At 43.8% G+C, this 15,976-nt stretch overlaps 1 protein-coding gene across 1 annotated transcript; it reads right to left on the bottom strand.

Annotated features, from left to right (window-relative positions):
* Window positions 1-5,587: 5,587 nt before the first annotated feature.
* DACT2 (dishevelled-binding antagonist of beta-catenin 2) lies at window positions 5,588-12,495 on the bottom strand (the record flags this gene model as incomplete). The annotated part of the gene is made up of 3 exons (XM_010295242.1): window positions 5,588-7,389; window positions 10,635-10,922; window positions 12,363-12,495. Coding segments are annotated over 3 exons (2,223 nt in total), but the record flags the coding sequence as incomplete, so codon positions are not given.
* Window positions 12,496-15,976: the final 3,481 nt, after the last annotated feature.

The following is a 15,976-nucleotide window of genomic DNA, read 5'->3' as shown; positions in this document are numbered from 1 at the left end:
AAACTGAGATTCTTCATTTGGGGCTCGTAAGACTGCAGTTTGGCTTCAACATTGCCTGGTGAGCCCCGCCTGATCAGTTTGATCTGTGGGCTTTCTCGTCTCCCGATTTGTAGTTTTACAGGATCACCAGACTGCTGATACTCTTTCACTTTGTGTTTTGAAAACCAGAATAAACATGAAATGCCATCACTGTGCACAGCCCTAACTATCTCCCCTGTTCTACCGCTAACACAGATGTGACATGGCAGCAGGATTCTTCCCAGGCAAACCAGCTGTAAATGCAGTTACTTCCACAGCCTGCAGTCCAATGAAAAATGAAAGCGTGGTCTGAAATCCTCCTTATTTTCCATCTGTCGTGCCAATCATCCCACTTGCTGACATCTTAAGAACAGCATGAAGGGGACAAATGAAGCCGTGGGGTAATTCCAGTGACTTCCCAGGAATTATGTCACGGGGTGAATTTGATGCACTGCATCCCTAGTTACAACTGCTGAGCCAGGAAAAGAAAGGAAAAACACTGGAACGCTTGAAAAAAATTGGTATTAGCTAACAATAGTCTCCAGGCTTCAGTATAACATAATTGATGGTGGCTCAACTTCTGCTCATTTCAGCTGTTACTTTGCTGACGTTCTGCATTGCTGTATAATTAGACATACCGCGATGGATGGTTTTAAACCTGAGAGGTACAAACATCAAAAAACAGCCCTTAGCTGAGCATTTTCCTGTTGATCGCTCTTCACCTGTAGCTGAAGTATCACCGTAGCTATCTGTACAGAGTAGCAGCTAACGGTGGAACCCCAGGTCTCCTTCACATCCGTGTAAGATATGGCAGACTGCCTAAATGCTGTATTGGTGTCACTGTGTGTTTGTATTCCTCACAGGCCAGTTTCAGACATAGGACTCCCTGTTTTCCAGATTAACGTATGTTCTTTCCTTTACACGGTCAGTCAAGCTGCTGATCTCAATGCGGCTTCCCGGGGAGCACGTTCAGCAAGGAGGGCTGAGTTCATGGTTGGGGGTCAATAGGTACTACAGCTCTCCCCAGGAGCCAAAGGGTTTGCCGTGGTGTGGCGGGCAGAGGGGCTGCTGTAGTTAAAAGCTGAGCTACTGAGCACAGCTGGGGTGGTCCCTTCAGCCTCAGGGTGGTTGCGGAGGGCTCAAAGGGGGCTTGAAAATAAAAGCTGCTGCTGTTGCTTCAGAAGCAGAAATAGGGCAGTCCTTCCCCAGCACGCTGTTTTCTTGTTCCCTGTCAGAGACAGTGGCCACAGATGCCTTGTTTTGCTGCATGCTTCCTTTGAGCAACCTTTGCCTCACGGGGGATTTTGCGCTTGGTAGCCTGGAAGGACGCCGGGCTGGGACGCTGCCTGACCTTGTAGCTCAGGAGTGATCGGCCTGCGGCTTCGGGTACAGGTGGCCTGTGACTATTTTCGAGTGCAGCATCCAAATCCCAGCACTGCCACAGGAGCAGCGGTGGGGCTGGGTTAGAGTCCTAGCAACGATAAAGAAGCTAGCAAAGGCTGCGGGGGCTGGAACTGCCAGAGCCCGCCGGTGCCACGCTCAGCCTGCCTCGTCCCGCGGGCAGCCACCCGCTTCCCAAAGAGCCGCCGCTATCACCTGCCTTTCAGCTGCTCCCGGGGCACCTCCCGCCTTCAGCTCTCACCCTGTCAGAGCTTCCGGCCAGGATGGGTAAGCAAACTCAAACCAGACTCCAGCACATCCTTAAAATGTCCACTGGACTCGGGTTCACCAGTGTGAGAATCACCCATAGCTGGTTTTGAGATTACTTTCTTTTGACCAGTGCCCTGCCTGACCAGAAGTCATTTCAAATGCAGGTCTGGTGTGAAGGATGGTGTCTCCAAGAAAGTATCAGTTCTCTGACTCTACCCCAAGGTTTGGGTACTGGATATGGACTTGAAAATCTAAGGTTGCGTCAAGACCAAGGCGGCTGCTAATTACCCAGATCAAAAATTATTAGCGCAATAAAAGGATTAATGCAGTTTTAAAAATCGTACTTCTGATCTATTCTGCAAATTGCTCATAAAGGTTCCTTAATTCCCTTTCTATTCTCTCCTTTTTCCCCCTTCTTTTCTTTCCTTTGTGGTTTAGGAGCAATTTGCTCTTACACCAAAGTGTAAATGTCTGCCTTTGAGAGAAGGAAACTGCTGATCTGGTGCATAGATTTCAGCAGTGGATGATTTTGATTCACTAGAGCTTGGAGCAGTGATGACAGATGTTAGCTACTGCAACAGAGATGCTGCATGAAGCTGTTCTGAAACAGCCGTCAGATCTATACACTTGCTAATCAAGTCACAGTGAGAGTGCTAAACTTCTCACTCCTAAAGTGCATCAGGTTTGGTGCTAGACTTCTAATTGAATCACTGACGGGCCTTTTTTGCATCCTCTTAGGCCTTTACAGTACCAGAAGCTGCAAGGTAAAAATATTTTGTGTATTCCTTCTGGAAGGGAAAATAGACAGTGAATATTTCTATTTTGTATTGCCATGACCACAAGTAAAGCTGGACATCCCTTATTCTCACTATGAGGCTTCATATGGAGCTGAAAGCTGATTTTATGATGTTTAGTATATGCACATAAAAGAATAGTGCATCAGAGTATTGATATTTGTTGATTTTAGGTATGTTTCACATCTGTTTGCTTAGGAGACAGGTATTCCTGGGTGCTGCCAGCAGAGCTAGCCCTAGTCTCTGATGGACAGAGCACTGACAGGCATCACACTTGTACTCAGTCGTTACCAAAATTCTCCATGTACATGCCAACAAAACATACTAATTTTTACCAGTGTACTGAACTACAGTCCTATTTTTGGTGCCAGTATAGCTGGAGACTATCGGCCATCCAAGTCTCCTGCCTTGCTTTGCACTGTCCTACTTCTTCCCTCCAGAGCTCTGGTTCCAGTGCAGTTTCTGCTCCAGCAGAAAAGCAATTTCAAAAGGGCAGCACTAGGGAGATGGTCCAATGTTCTGGAGTAAAGAGGGGTTGCACCACCCATCCTGCGCTCCCCAGAAAGTCACAGCATCACCGTACATGGCGATACCTCAACTCTTAACAGGAGGTTCTCTGCATTGCTGGGGTTCTCCAGTACCACATGTTTCCCCTGGATCAAGTTGTGGGCACATAATCATATTTCTGTCAAATTAGCCAAGGCATAGGATAATGTTTGTACCAGCTTTATGCTTTTATGTTGGCTTTACGCTGGCTCTGGGAGGAGAGACATTATCTGACCTGGCAGAAAGTATGAGCTGTAGAGGCAGTGATACCTCATCTGGCATAAAACCTGTCAGTACAAAATTAAGTCATCATTTTTCTTTATTTGACTTGGCAGTGTGAGTTCATTCTGGATCAGCACTTTCATCACGTGTCTGGCAACATTTCTGATGGAGTATTAACAGCCCTAAAGCAGGATTTACTGAATTGTGGGACCACAGACTTATTGTTTGAGCTTACTCTGATGAAAGGCAGGGAGCTACTGGGTGGTGGTTTTTAGCAGGTTTCAGAACGCTTCTACCCACAGCAGTTTTCTAGTTAGGAACAATTTCCTCCCCCACAAAAACAAACACCCTCAGAATTCCTATCTAACCAATAAATCCCACCCCAATACAGAAAATCCATGGATTAAAGATTCATGTGTAACTTTTGACACACTCTCCCAAATGAAACCTTTTGTGTAAATGGGAAAAAGAATCCTTTTGTGGTGTAGAAAGTCAACACGGCATAAATCACTATTTTGTTTGTTCTGTTGCTAGACGTGCCGAACAAGAAACCACCACCAGACCTGTGAAATTCTGCCGTTAGTCCTACCAAAGTGATTACGTTAAATACTCTTGGGACCATGAAAAAAATGTTTAAACATATTCCACTGACTAAAATGTAGTATTTTCCTAGTTGCAGTAAGGATGGTGTTATGCACGAGCTCAAATACTTGAATTAAATGGCTTTACTTAACTTTTACTTTTCTCTACCTCATTTTCCAAAAATGATTTGAAAATAGAGTGGTTTAAAAACATAACATAGCTTCCAAAGAATAGAAGGCATTGGCTGAAAGTTTAGTCTTTCAGTACTTCTGTTTGCTAACGAATCCTTGGAATAAACAAGCACTCTTTTAACCCCAGTTTCTGCAAAGCACTTGCCTTTTGTTTCAGCAGTACACTCGGCTGAATGAGGTAATGCCTACATCTCCTAGGCCAGGAATGTATTCAGACTGGGCACTGACACAGGGTAGGAGGAGAATACCTGCTCTTTGGTAAACACAGGGTGAACTTCAGCTCAGCTTCCAGATTGCTTTGCTCAGAGGAAAGAATTAGGACTCCTTGTCTGAGCACAAAAAAATCTCTTCATCAGGTTAGCAACCAATTCAAAGCTTCACATAGGTGCCCTCAAATGCATTCAAAATACATTATGCATACATAAATAAATGTTTTAAATTAAGAGTGTCTTATGACAAAATTGCATCAATTTAAGTAAGTGAGCCAGTTAAACACTACCCTGTCCTCAATACAAATACTGTTTTTAAATTCACTCATTCAGAAGCAGGTGCTGAAGCAGGTTCCCTGAGGTAGAGGCTGAAAGGACCCTGGTTCTGATTGAGCTATAGCAACCCTCTGAAAAATAAAAAAGAACCCCTCTGCACAGTGATCATGAAAACACAGCTCTGTTCCACCAAAGCAAGCTCCTCTGCATTCCTAATGTGATGTTAGAGTTCAGCATAATTTTCGTTAGACATCAGACAAGCACAATTTTCAGAAGTACATTAAATAGTATTTATTGAGTTTGCAATTTCAGGGGCAAAGCTATAATCTCAGTCCCAGCTATTCACACACTGCGGCACTGAGCCCTCATGTTCTTTCCCCCATTCAACAAATGAACAATAACATGGAACATCATAAAGAGGGAGTTTGAAAAAAAACAACCCTATACTCTCAGTTTTGAAAAACAGGAAACAAACTGAAGTCTTGTTCTCATTCACAAATACATTGGCCTTCTTGATTAAACACAGTATGTTTTTTACAGAAGAATAGACTTGTCCTCCTGATGTTTGGGAGAATGTTGATCTGAAAGAAAGTAAAACTATGGAGAGCACTGAGAGCTTTTCCATAAGAGCACGGTGGCAGCTGGATGGTTAACGCAGACTGCAGACTGCAAAGAATTCCTCACCAGCGGGAGGGATGCTACCAAATATCCAGTTGGAAAGAGCTCCTCTTCTTCGGAAGCATTTGTGTCTGGGACTGATTCTGTGAGAGCATATGGTCAACAAACCATCAAGAGCCTGCCTGTAAAATCTTATGGCAGTGGTTGTTTTCATTTTCACCATGGTGACCCTCCTGCATAGTAAAAAAAGGCACCACACAATATACACAGATACATATTTACAGAATAAATGGCAAAAGAAGAAATTATTAGATACAGTGACATTTATGTCCAGGCATTAACAAACAAGATCCCTTGTGTTGATTCAGGGGTTGTTCACAGTCGGTTTAAGCAAGTCCTCTTCTCTGCACATGGGTTCTCTTGTTTTGCAAATGAGAGCCAGCAGGATGTCTCACTGTAAGAAACAGGTGTTTGCTCTCCCTTAAACCATGGTCATGACCTTCAGAGAGGCAGGTTGGAATCTCCTGATCTTCTTCTTTAGGGCCTTTGAAGCTTTGATGCGACAGATTTTGGGCACTGGGGGAAGAGGCTTGGAAGAGGCCTGGACAGTCCCCGATTGTCTGGCCGAACCTTCAGGCCAAATCAGCTCACTTTCATCCCCCTCATCATAGTCAAGGGCAAGGCTGCTACTGTTACTGCTGCCGTCCGAATCGCTTTCACTGGACTCACTGTCCCCGAAACGGTTAGTCGTGAAATCGCTGACCTCCCCTTCGCTGGTCTCCGCGATGGTGGAGTGAAAGAGGGAAGCGCACTCTGCAGAGTACTCGGAGTGGTCTGACTCGCTTTTGGCATAAGCTCGGCGGCGCTGACTCTTGGAGCGAGCCCTCATACTGACGGTGCGCAGGACGCCAGCCCTCCTTGCTGGCTGCCTTGGCGCTCCCAGGCCAAAGCTACCAGAGAGGCTGGCCAGGTGGGCCTTGGCAGAGATCTCCACTGTGGACTGCCACTTGCGCTGCTTCTTCTTGCCGGCTGTGTCTACGCAAGCTGCTTCGAGGGCATACAGCGCATTGGCAGAGGCTCTGTAGAGCTCTGGCCCGGATGGCACGGTGGGGAGCCTGGCCTGCACAGGGAACAGGCTAGACTCCGAGCACGACCTGCCGGTCATGTCACCAGAATACGAAGGTCTCCGCACAAGGCTCTTCGCTCCGTGCGGTCTTTGGGGCTGATCCCACTCAGCAGGCAGCCTGGCAGCCCCATGGGACCCTCTCGCCTTCTCCATGCAAAAGGCTTGCTTCCCAGCCCGCAGCACCTTCTCACTGTTCCTCCTCTTTATCTTCACCGCCTTTGTTTTGGAGCTGGCAAACTTGACCCGGACTTGGTGGGATTCTGCAGGGACGAACTGAGCATGAACAAACTCACTCCATGCCACTCGCTCGTGACTCCCAGCGTTAGCCAGTTTGGCATTGCCACACCTTTTGAGGGGCAGCTTTCTGGGCGGGATGGCTTTAGTGTTCCAGGCGCCCGGGCTGGAGTCCTCAGGGCACAGCTGTGAGCAGGATGAACTGCGCTCCATGCTGCTCTCCGTTGCTTCTGCCAGAGGAGAGCCCCTTGCTGCTGCCTTGGCAGCATAACAACTATTCACAGCTGACGGCTCAGTGTCAGGCCGAGTGGATGGCTGTTCTTCGTTCACACAGCGCACGGTCTCCTGCTGCTTGGCACATTCCCCCTCTGGCACCTCTCTCTGCAGCTTCCCTTCAGCCTTGTTACTTTCCAGAGAACTCACTTGTTTTTCCAGCTGGCTACTGCTGCTGTTAATTTTCACTCCACCAGCGCTGGGGGTTATAATGAGTCTCTGGTGCATTGTGGCTGGCTGGCCCTTTGCTGAAACCCACTCACTGGCATCGGCCCGATTGCTCCCTTTGCATCTCGTCAGCTGCAGTAATTTACTGATGTAACCCCCCGGCTTGGCCTCGGTGGTTGGCCGAGTCCTAATCAAGCTGGGACCTGCCGCACTAGGCATGGGTTTGCTGGGAGGAGCCTGGAAGTCGGCTCCTGGGGATGTCCCCACCAGGGAGAAAAGGGGACTTTGTAAAGCCACCGCATGAAGGGGGCTTGGGTAAGGATACACATCAATGCCATTCTTGAAGACCAAGTCGTTCTGGAATTTGGGGTCCACACTGAGCAAGTGCGGCGCGTCTCCAGCATGGCAGAGAGGCAACATGGATTTGGGATCTGTTTCTTTCTGAAATCTAGTGTCTGCTGGAATGAGTCTTTCCAAGTCACCTACACAGTGGATGAAAATAAATAACCTAATTAAATCACAGGCAATGACATTCAAACCGGCTTATGCTAAAAATGCTATTTCAGAGGGATGTGCTAGGTTTTACTAAAATCAGCGGCATGAATGAAGATCCGTCCTCCAAGATCACTGAATTACTTCAAGGCTTATATTCACCTGAGCATAACAGGGATTAGAATGCCTTTTAATGTCAATAATAAAACTCATGCCTTTGCAGGATATTTAAACTGTGCTACTTGGATGAAAGTAAGTCTGTGCATATATTTAAAATTATCTAGAATGTCACAGACTAACAGGAATCCAACTAACTAAACAAAAATAAGGGATTATTTTTATTTCTTAGCAGAGATAAAAAGTGAATCCAACAACCAGAGAGCCTGAATCTGAATGTCATGTAAAATTACCTAATACAACAGATATAGTTGTATATATACACTTTCCCCCCAGGATAGGATAAAGTCTTCCTCTGGATATATGACTATAACTCAGAAATTCCTGAAATTTCCAGCATGCAGAGTCAATGATATTTTTTTTAAAGTGGTTAAATTTGAATTCCAGCTTTTCCTCCAAACCTTTTATATCACTTGTCTTGGAAAAATCTCTAGTACTCAACCAGCTGCTTTAAGAGGACTTAAGCAGACACTAGGTTATAGTGTTTCTTAACCTCTTAAATGCTGGAAGCTGCAGTTGTTTATTCTTTTGCTCTTTGCTTTAGTAAGGCATTACTAAACAGAAGCACTCAACATATGTGGGAGGGCCATTAAGACTCACGTGTCCCAGAAGCCAGAGAGTGATGTGATTTTACTGTTCCTTAACCCCAAATCCAATGAAATCTCCTAACCGGATCTCTCATTTCATTTGATAACAACATTACCAGTCTCGTGCCTTTCTCAGGTAAGTAACTTCTTAGAGTATTTAGTTCCAGAAAGAAATATTCAGAGGATTTATTAAAAGGCAGAAAATCAGGAAGGCCATAATTTTATGTGCGGGTTTTTTAAAAGTCAACTTTAAGAATGTAGACGAATGGACTAAAGAACTTTTACTTTGACGGAGAAAAAAATCCAAGGGTAACTACTCAGGCAGATGGCCCAGTCCCTGAAGATGGCATTTATGGCCACCAATTAAGGTCTCTTAACTTTTGGAATACTGTCAAGGTTTCTGTAAGTTACATTTGTCCACTGCACCTTCCTCTCAGGAGCATCTGAACCTGAACACATCAGGCTGTGTTCATGTGTGAAGCAAGATTATTCCATCCAGACAAGTCATCTGATAGAGCGCTATGGTGATGTGTCACCTGTGGTACCAAGAGTACTGGAACCATCTGTAGTTAGCTTGGATTTCTCTGTACAACAGTGCAGACTTCAGTGCCAACAAATCCTCAGCTAACTGATTTCCTGGCTGCTTCATGCTACCAGGAAACCCAACCATCAAATCCAACCACATATTTCACTTACAGTGACTTATTTCTGTCCTGTGACAGGAAACTTTTGAAAGACTTCATAATTTGGCATTGTCTGCAGTGTCCTACCTAAGGCACTTACCGACCCGCTAGAGCAAAAGTTAGGATGATGATTTCTGGAACAACATATTTTCAAAATGAAAATTCTTTAGGAAATTGTTGGCAGTGTGTGGTAAAGCGCTCTTGTGCAAACAAACCAGGAGGGTGTCAAAAGAATGCTGTGTTTATGGTGTCTTAGCAAGCTTTCCACTTGCCACTGAAAGGAAAGGCAATCAGTTTGTACCTGCAGTTACCTGTGAAGACAAGCTAAGTGGAGGAAAAGAGAAATTCCTTCCCCCCTCCAAATGATGCTTTTCTGAAGTAACATCTTGCATCACTTCCTGCAATATGGTCAACTTTGCGAGAATTTTCTTCAAGACTACACCCACTACTACGCCATTACTTACATTTCTGACACTGAAGGGAGAGGTTGTAGACAGGAAGAAGGGAGATGGTGGTGGAAAAAGGAAGAAGGACTGAAGGGAGGTCTGTAGCCTCACACCCGCACCCCTACTTAACATCTGCTATCCCTTTTCCTGCTAGTCTATCTCCATATCCAAAAAACCATGAAGCCCCTGGGGTCTTAGGAAAATGCTGCAAGGCAGGAAATTTTCTGATAGAACAAGAAGTCTGTAATCTGAACATGGAAACCAAGGATCATTGAGTCCAGCTCCATCCCTGGCCTCTGAGCTCCATCCCTATGCCTTGAGAAGACTTTGCTTTTACACTATAATTTACCACCATCGCTTCAGGTGTGTCAGCACAGATAGGTACAGAACAGGTGGCCTTTGCTTCTGCACCAAGCAAGCCAGAGGTGAGCTAGCTCAGGTCAAGAAGCTGTGGGAACGACTCCAGAGTGACACGGTACTTGAAATGATGTCCCCTGTGGCTTTCCTGTTTCTATAATTGAACTGTCACTCATCTGGCTGGGTGACCACATGAACTGCAGTAACACAAGGTTGCTCTGAGGCCGTGGAAGGACCCAGAATAAGAAGTGATATGATGTCACTTCACAGAGGGGTAAACAAGAGATTTGGAATATTAATAGACTTGTCCATTTTGTCTACAGGTATGATGCAAATTCGTGGTTGATCCACTACTAGGCTCATGACTGGTTCCTAGATAGTCAATTAACTTTTGGTGCCTGTTAACCCTAACTGTACATAATAAATTACAAAAAAGAGTATTGTTTCTGTCCACATTAATTTGAATAAATAGGACAAGGTATACATAAGTATTATCATACTCTTTTTACAACAGATTGATAGAACATGCATTAAGTCTAGAAGTGCGTCTTTCTCCTTAGATTTCTGTAAAATCTTTCTCAGTAAAATGCATCACCTCTGATTTTGAATTCACTTTATATTTCTCATACAGCCCTGCACCTTCACACTACGTATTTCAAATACTGCAATTTTTCTGATTTCATAGGCAGGTAAATTAAAAAACAGTATCCCAACATCCATTACAATTTTATCTTATGCACTTAAATATTTTTCCATTTCTGAATGCATATGTACCGTATTTGTTATTGTTTAAAAGTATCTGAGTAAGGAGACAAGTGAAAGTTGGACATTAAATGGTTTGGCTTCGTGATTTCTATTAATTCTCACTTTGTGTATTGAAAATGACTGCTATACATTGATTACACATTGGCATATTAGGTCCTAAAAGTAATAACCGGGATTCTGCCCTTCTCTTGAATGCGTATCCAGTTCTGCAGCCAATTACCTGTGGAAACTGGCCTCGGTCGGGACCTGGCAGGAGTCCCAGAAATGTCTGTGCTAGCTGTAATCCGACATCCATCACTGACATAGGTTCCCTGCTGTTGGAAGCTGGTGGTGTGCACAGTAGTTTCATCCGCAGACTTGGGTCGGTAATCAAACACACTGAGCCTTGCTTTAGGGTGTTGAGAGCCAGGCAAGAGACTGGTATGGGAGGAGGAGATGGACTCACTGTACACCGAGGTACAAGAATTGGAGAGTGAGCAAGAACCACCATCGCTCAGGTCATAGAAGCCTGCAGAGTTAAAATAAATAGGAAGATATTTCTTATTTACAGTAACTAAACATGTTCTGTAGAAGAAAAATGCAGAGAATAAAATAAATCTTAATTTGCTATGTGCCACAGGCCTAAATTTATGATCATTCATTTGGGTGACTTTAGCAGAGGCATACTCTAATTCAACCACCTTTTATTGGGCTTCTGCATATTTACTTAGGCCCTGAGCCAGCTTGGCACGCACATGCATGCTTAGTTCTGAGGGTGGGATGGGGTGAAGTGCAGCACCATCACACCCAGTTCTCCACTGGAGAACGTCTCTGGGGACTATTATGCAACTGGTGTAAAATAGGGCTCTCTTACACTGTTATAACTTGTGCTATGTTCATACAAGCACAGCTTGGATGGGAAAGCAGAATAAAACTAGCCTGTGATCAGAGCTGCCAAAACTGTCATAGCTGGAATGTCTAAAGGCAAAGAATGGAGGCTATCTTCCCTCTTGCAATCATTGACAATTAATTATGGAAGTATTAAAAAAGGCTCTGTATAAATTCAAGGCAGGAATTCTTATTATTCCTCCCTATATAAAGCAAACAGAAAAGGAAGGTGTTTCCTTTTGAACTGTGTGTATGTGCCTAAGCGCACAACTCCTGAACTTAAACACTCAACAGAAAGTTGCACTTTCTATACCCACCCTAAGTACTAGGCTGCAAATCCTTATGCTGTAAATAAAAAAAATCTTTCCTTGTCTCACTGAAGACTTAAGGCTTTTCAAAATTCTGTTTAAAAATAAGTATTCCCATTGTCCCAGGCTAGATAGCAGAAACCGGTTTTAACAGACATCCTAGCTATAAAAGTCTGCAGTACAGCTCACTCTCTGAATCAGACCAGAAACCTGGAATTCAATCTCTTTCTGTCCATGAAAGTTTTAGTCAGCAAACTGTTGGGGTGGTTTTTCTCAGGGTCTTTTAATAGAGCTGTTTCATTTTTACATAAATGGCCAAACATTCATTTGGCCAGCGCACTACAGTGGCAGTTATCCTTAAAGCCTTAGTGAGGTTCAGGACCCTTGGATTCAAGCAGAGCACTGACATGGATGTTAGTCTCCTTCACTTCTAGTAAGTACTCTAGCCACTTTGCCAACGGTCATTCTGCACTGGACAAGGTAATTAACTAATAAATCTGTCTCCTCCTCCTTTCATGTGTGGCTAAAATGTCAATTAAAAAAATGCAGAAAATATACTATTTGAGCAAATGAGCATTTCCCAGCTAAATCAACTTTGTGGGAAAATTCCCACCAGCTCTGTGAGTGTGTTCTGTGCCCGACGACTGCTCTCCACCGCAGCCATGGGACAGTGTTTCTGACCAAACAACACAGAGAGTTTTGCTTAGCAGCTGACACCCTTCAGTTCTCCTATGCACCACACCCCTGGGAATAAATGACCAAGTGCACATTACCTGAGCTGGGCCGGCTGTCACTATCCAAGTATTCACTGGAGGTCTTACTGACATCCAACTTCAGCTCACTTATTCGCTGGTCTAGCTGATCCAGGTGGCTTTTCAAGCCGACATCCTGTCTCCTCAAACGAGACTAATTCACAAGTCAAGGGAAGAAGGAGGAAATGAAGAATAACCACAGTTAGAATCTCAGCAGCAACACATGAGTTCAGGCCATCTGTGCCGGACAGATTCTGCTCTCATGAAGTGTTTTGCTTAGCTAGGGACTATTGCAATTGGCTCTCTGTAATGAGACTGACATAACGGACAAGCACGAAACATTCTGTTCCTCAGTATATATTGTCTTCTGCCCAGCTGAACATGTCCTCAAAACTTTTCATACTGAAAGTACTTATTAGAACCTTTGGGTTTTTTGTTACATCTACGGCAGGAGCTGTATCTCTAAAGAGGATAGCAGTCTTTTAACTAATTAGCATATTAATATATGCACCGCACTTTGCCATACACTGCCTCTGAACCGAGGGTGAGATAAACATTATGGATTGTCTGCATGAATTCTAAGATGCTGCCTGACAAAAGGAAACCGCTGTATGTACAGGTATCTTATTGCCACACCAAGTAACAGCAGCACACTCATTTCCATAAAACCCTTGGCTTTGATGACATGTCTTTATAGTTGAAAGGATACACAGCATGAATTGTGACATCTATTTTGCAGAAAGTTTTCCTTGTATGTCTCGTGGCTAGATATTTCCACACATTTTATGCAAGGAGAAGGCGGTGTTTGAATACTGCTGTGAAAATGACTGTATTTAAAATAAGTGGTGTCTCAAGCTTGTGAATAATCCTTCAGAAGCCAGCAACAAGGTCCTTTGCCTACTGCAATTGCTGGCCAGGCTGATCTGAGGTAACAGCTCCCGCAGTTGCTCCCCCAGTGTTCGTGCCGTCAGCTTGGCGAGGCAGATGGCCAGGCGTTAGGTACCAGCCAAAGAACCACAGTTGGTTTCTGACACAAACTTCTCACATGGCACTTGCCAAACTATCTAGGCCCGGTCGCTATTTAGGTAGCTTCTAATTATGTCACATCTCGCCATCCGTCCAACGGAACTTTACAGAAAGGTTCTCTCTTGAAGTTGGTTGTAAAGTTGTGCTCGCCGCCCTTGAGGGGCCGGGTTTCCACTCGGTAACGGCAAGAAAAACATGACTAAGATTCTTCTTTATGTGTACGTTTCAGGTTTAAAAACACAAGTGGCAGTTCTAGCAGTATTTCCAACACCAAATATGAAAAAAATATGATCTAGGTCCCTTGAATTAATTAAAGTATTTGCAAAATTAAATCACATGCAGAAAATCAAAATCAGTATGTACACATTTTCGACTCCACCTTGTGTTTGGCTTAGTCAGCTTTTAATATTTGCATTTTTAGGTTTGTCCATAGCCATAAATAATAAAAGCAAGGAAAGCCAAGATCCTAAGGTAATCAGTAAATTGTTAGAAATGGGGATTCAAGGGAAAGAAGAAAAAGACAGATGTCCTGAGTCTCACAAGAAAACTGTTATGGCTGGTGATGCTGCTGAGAAGAATAAAATGGTACTTCTAGCATGCTTTTGTGGAGAACTGGAGGAACATATAAGACACAAGAAATAAAGCCCCTTTTTGTTAGTGTCACCCATCTAGAAATGTTTAAGCTCAGGAGGCTCATTACTGCTTCCTGGGATAACCCGTGGTGATTTTCCCTTTTCCTGTTCCATGTAAACAAAAAGGAAGGAAAGAAGTGGATAATAAAAAGGAGATTTTCTATCCCATCTGAATGATGAATGTATGACCTCCTCAGTACTTCTTTATTTCCCTTATGGTGAAAAAGCAAAAACACGCCATGCCTCCTTCAATCCCACCTACTCAGGAAATCACAAAGTTTTGTTTTCATGGCTGGAATTAATTGCTTAATGATTAATGTTTTGCCAGCCAATCCCTCAGTCTGTGGTTTCTGATTAATGACAGAGAGGCCACAAGGCTCCCAGGTATTCAAAGATTATTTATTATACCTCCAGGTTCTGTCTGCGCTTTCACAGCATTTTAACCAACGCACATGATTTACATCATCATTTTTAACCCTTTTATGGTGTCTCACACCACTGGGTTTTCATGTTTCCGGCAGGCTTCGTAGCTTTGATCTTTCAGTTAACTCCTTCTGCAGTCCAAGACGAGAAGCATTCCTCAAAGCATTTGGATAAGGACTTTTCCGGTGTGTTTGCTGGAGGTTGTCATTGCTCTAATAACCACGCTAAGCAGCACCCAGAACAATAAACTCTAAACACACTCTTTCTCAATTCACAACATGAATTTTACATGAGACAAAAACCTTGCAGGTGAAACCATCTGTTTGCTTTGGGCAATGCAGCTGTGAAGACTTCTGTACACCGCACAATGCAGGACCAGACTTTCCGAATCAGCTTGCACTATCAATGGCCTACAGTTTTTGGGAGCCAAATCTGGGATATGGTCATACCACTCATTTTTCAGAAGGAAGAACACTCTCTGAAAAGCAGGTTCCATTAAGTCAACACAAACTGGCACCCCAAATCAAGGCACCAAAACCCACTGGGCATACTTGAATATTCTTTTTAATTATTGATGTCTTCAGTTAAAGGAGGGGCTGACATTTATTGGTTGTAGATTAGCACCTGATAATTCTATTAATCCAACTGTATTTTGCGATAGACAAGAGATAGTGTTAATCTTCTCTAGTTTTGCACATCTAAAATCTATTCACCCTTGGGTCTTTTTCTAACTGATGGTGCAAAGCAGACACTTTCACAGGAACATTAATCTCACCTATCCCAGACCCTTATTCTTGAGTGAGGTGAATTCCTTCTGGAAGCACCTCTTTCTCTCTGTTTACAAAAACTTTAGGTTAGTTTAATATTAAAAAAAAATAAAAACCCTTGTTTAGAAGATGTTTTCTTCTATTTAAAACTATCTAAAGAGGAAAAAAAAATCTGTGCAAAATGCAGGGTACCAAGTGCTTTTTTTTTTTCTCTTCAGTATAATGTGTCCCTTCTCACATTTTTATAACATCATAAACCACCTGAAAGCTTGCAAAACAAAATAATCAGATTCAAATCTAATCAACCAATTTTTATAAATATGTCCTCTGAGGAAACAGCTGAGAAAATACTGGATGCTGCAGCCTTAGCTATCTATCTGCTTTGACAGTGAAAGCATCATAGACTTCTTTCGTTGTATTAGCCTGAATTTGCATCTCTTCTTTTTCCTCTATGTCACCATGATGTAGTTTGGCCAAGAGACTAGTTTAGCACCTTTGGGATCACTGACAGTACATGACATCACTTAGCTCTGCTTCTCTTCTGCTACAGAGAGTTGATCCTGCCTGCACTGTAGGAACTTGCAGCTGCTAGAAGAGCCCCTGACCACCAAAAAGAGCCACTGGCTGGGGCAAAAAAGGACATGACTGCCAAGGGCAGCACAAAGCCTCCAGCCTTGCTGCCTACAGCAGACTGCTGGCAAGGCCAGCTGCTGGCTGCAGCTGGTACCTGTTGTGGGGGAAAAGACTGGGATGCCGGAGTGGCGTCCACACGTGGTGCCTACAGCAT

This window comes from Phaethon lepturus, unplaced genomic scaffold, assembly GCF_000687285.1.
Source record: "Phaethon lepturus isolate BGI_N335 unplaced genomic scaffold, ASM68728v1 scaffold13849, whole genome shotgun sequence".
Lineage (NCBI taxonomy): Eukaryota > Metazoa > Chordata > Aves > Phaethontiformes > Phaethontidae > Phaethon > Phaethon lepturus.
Note: the sequence above shows the minus strand (reverse complement) of the source record. Positions and strands in the feature narration are given on the sequence as shown.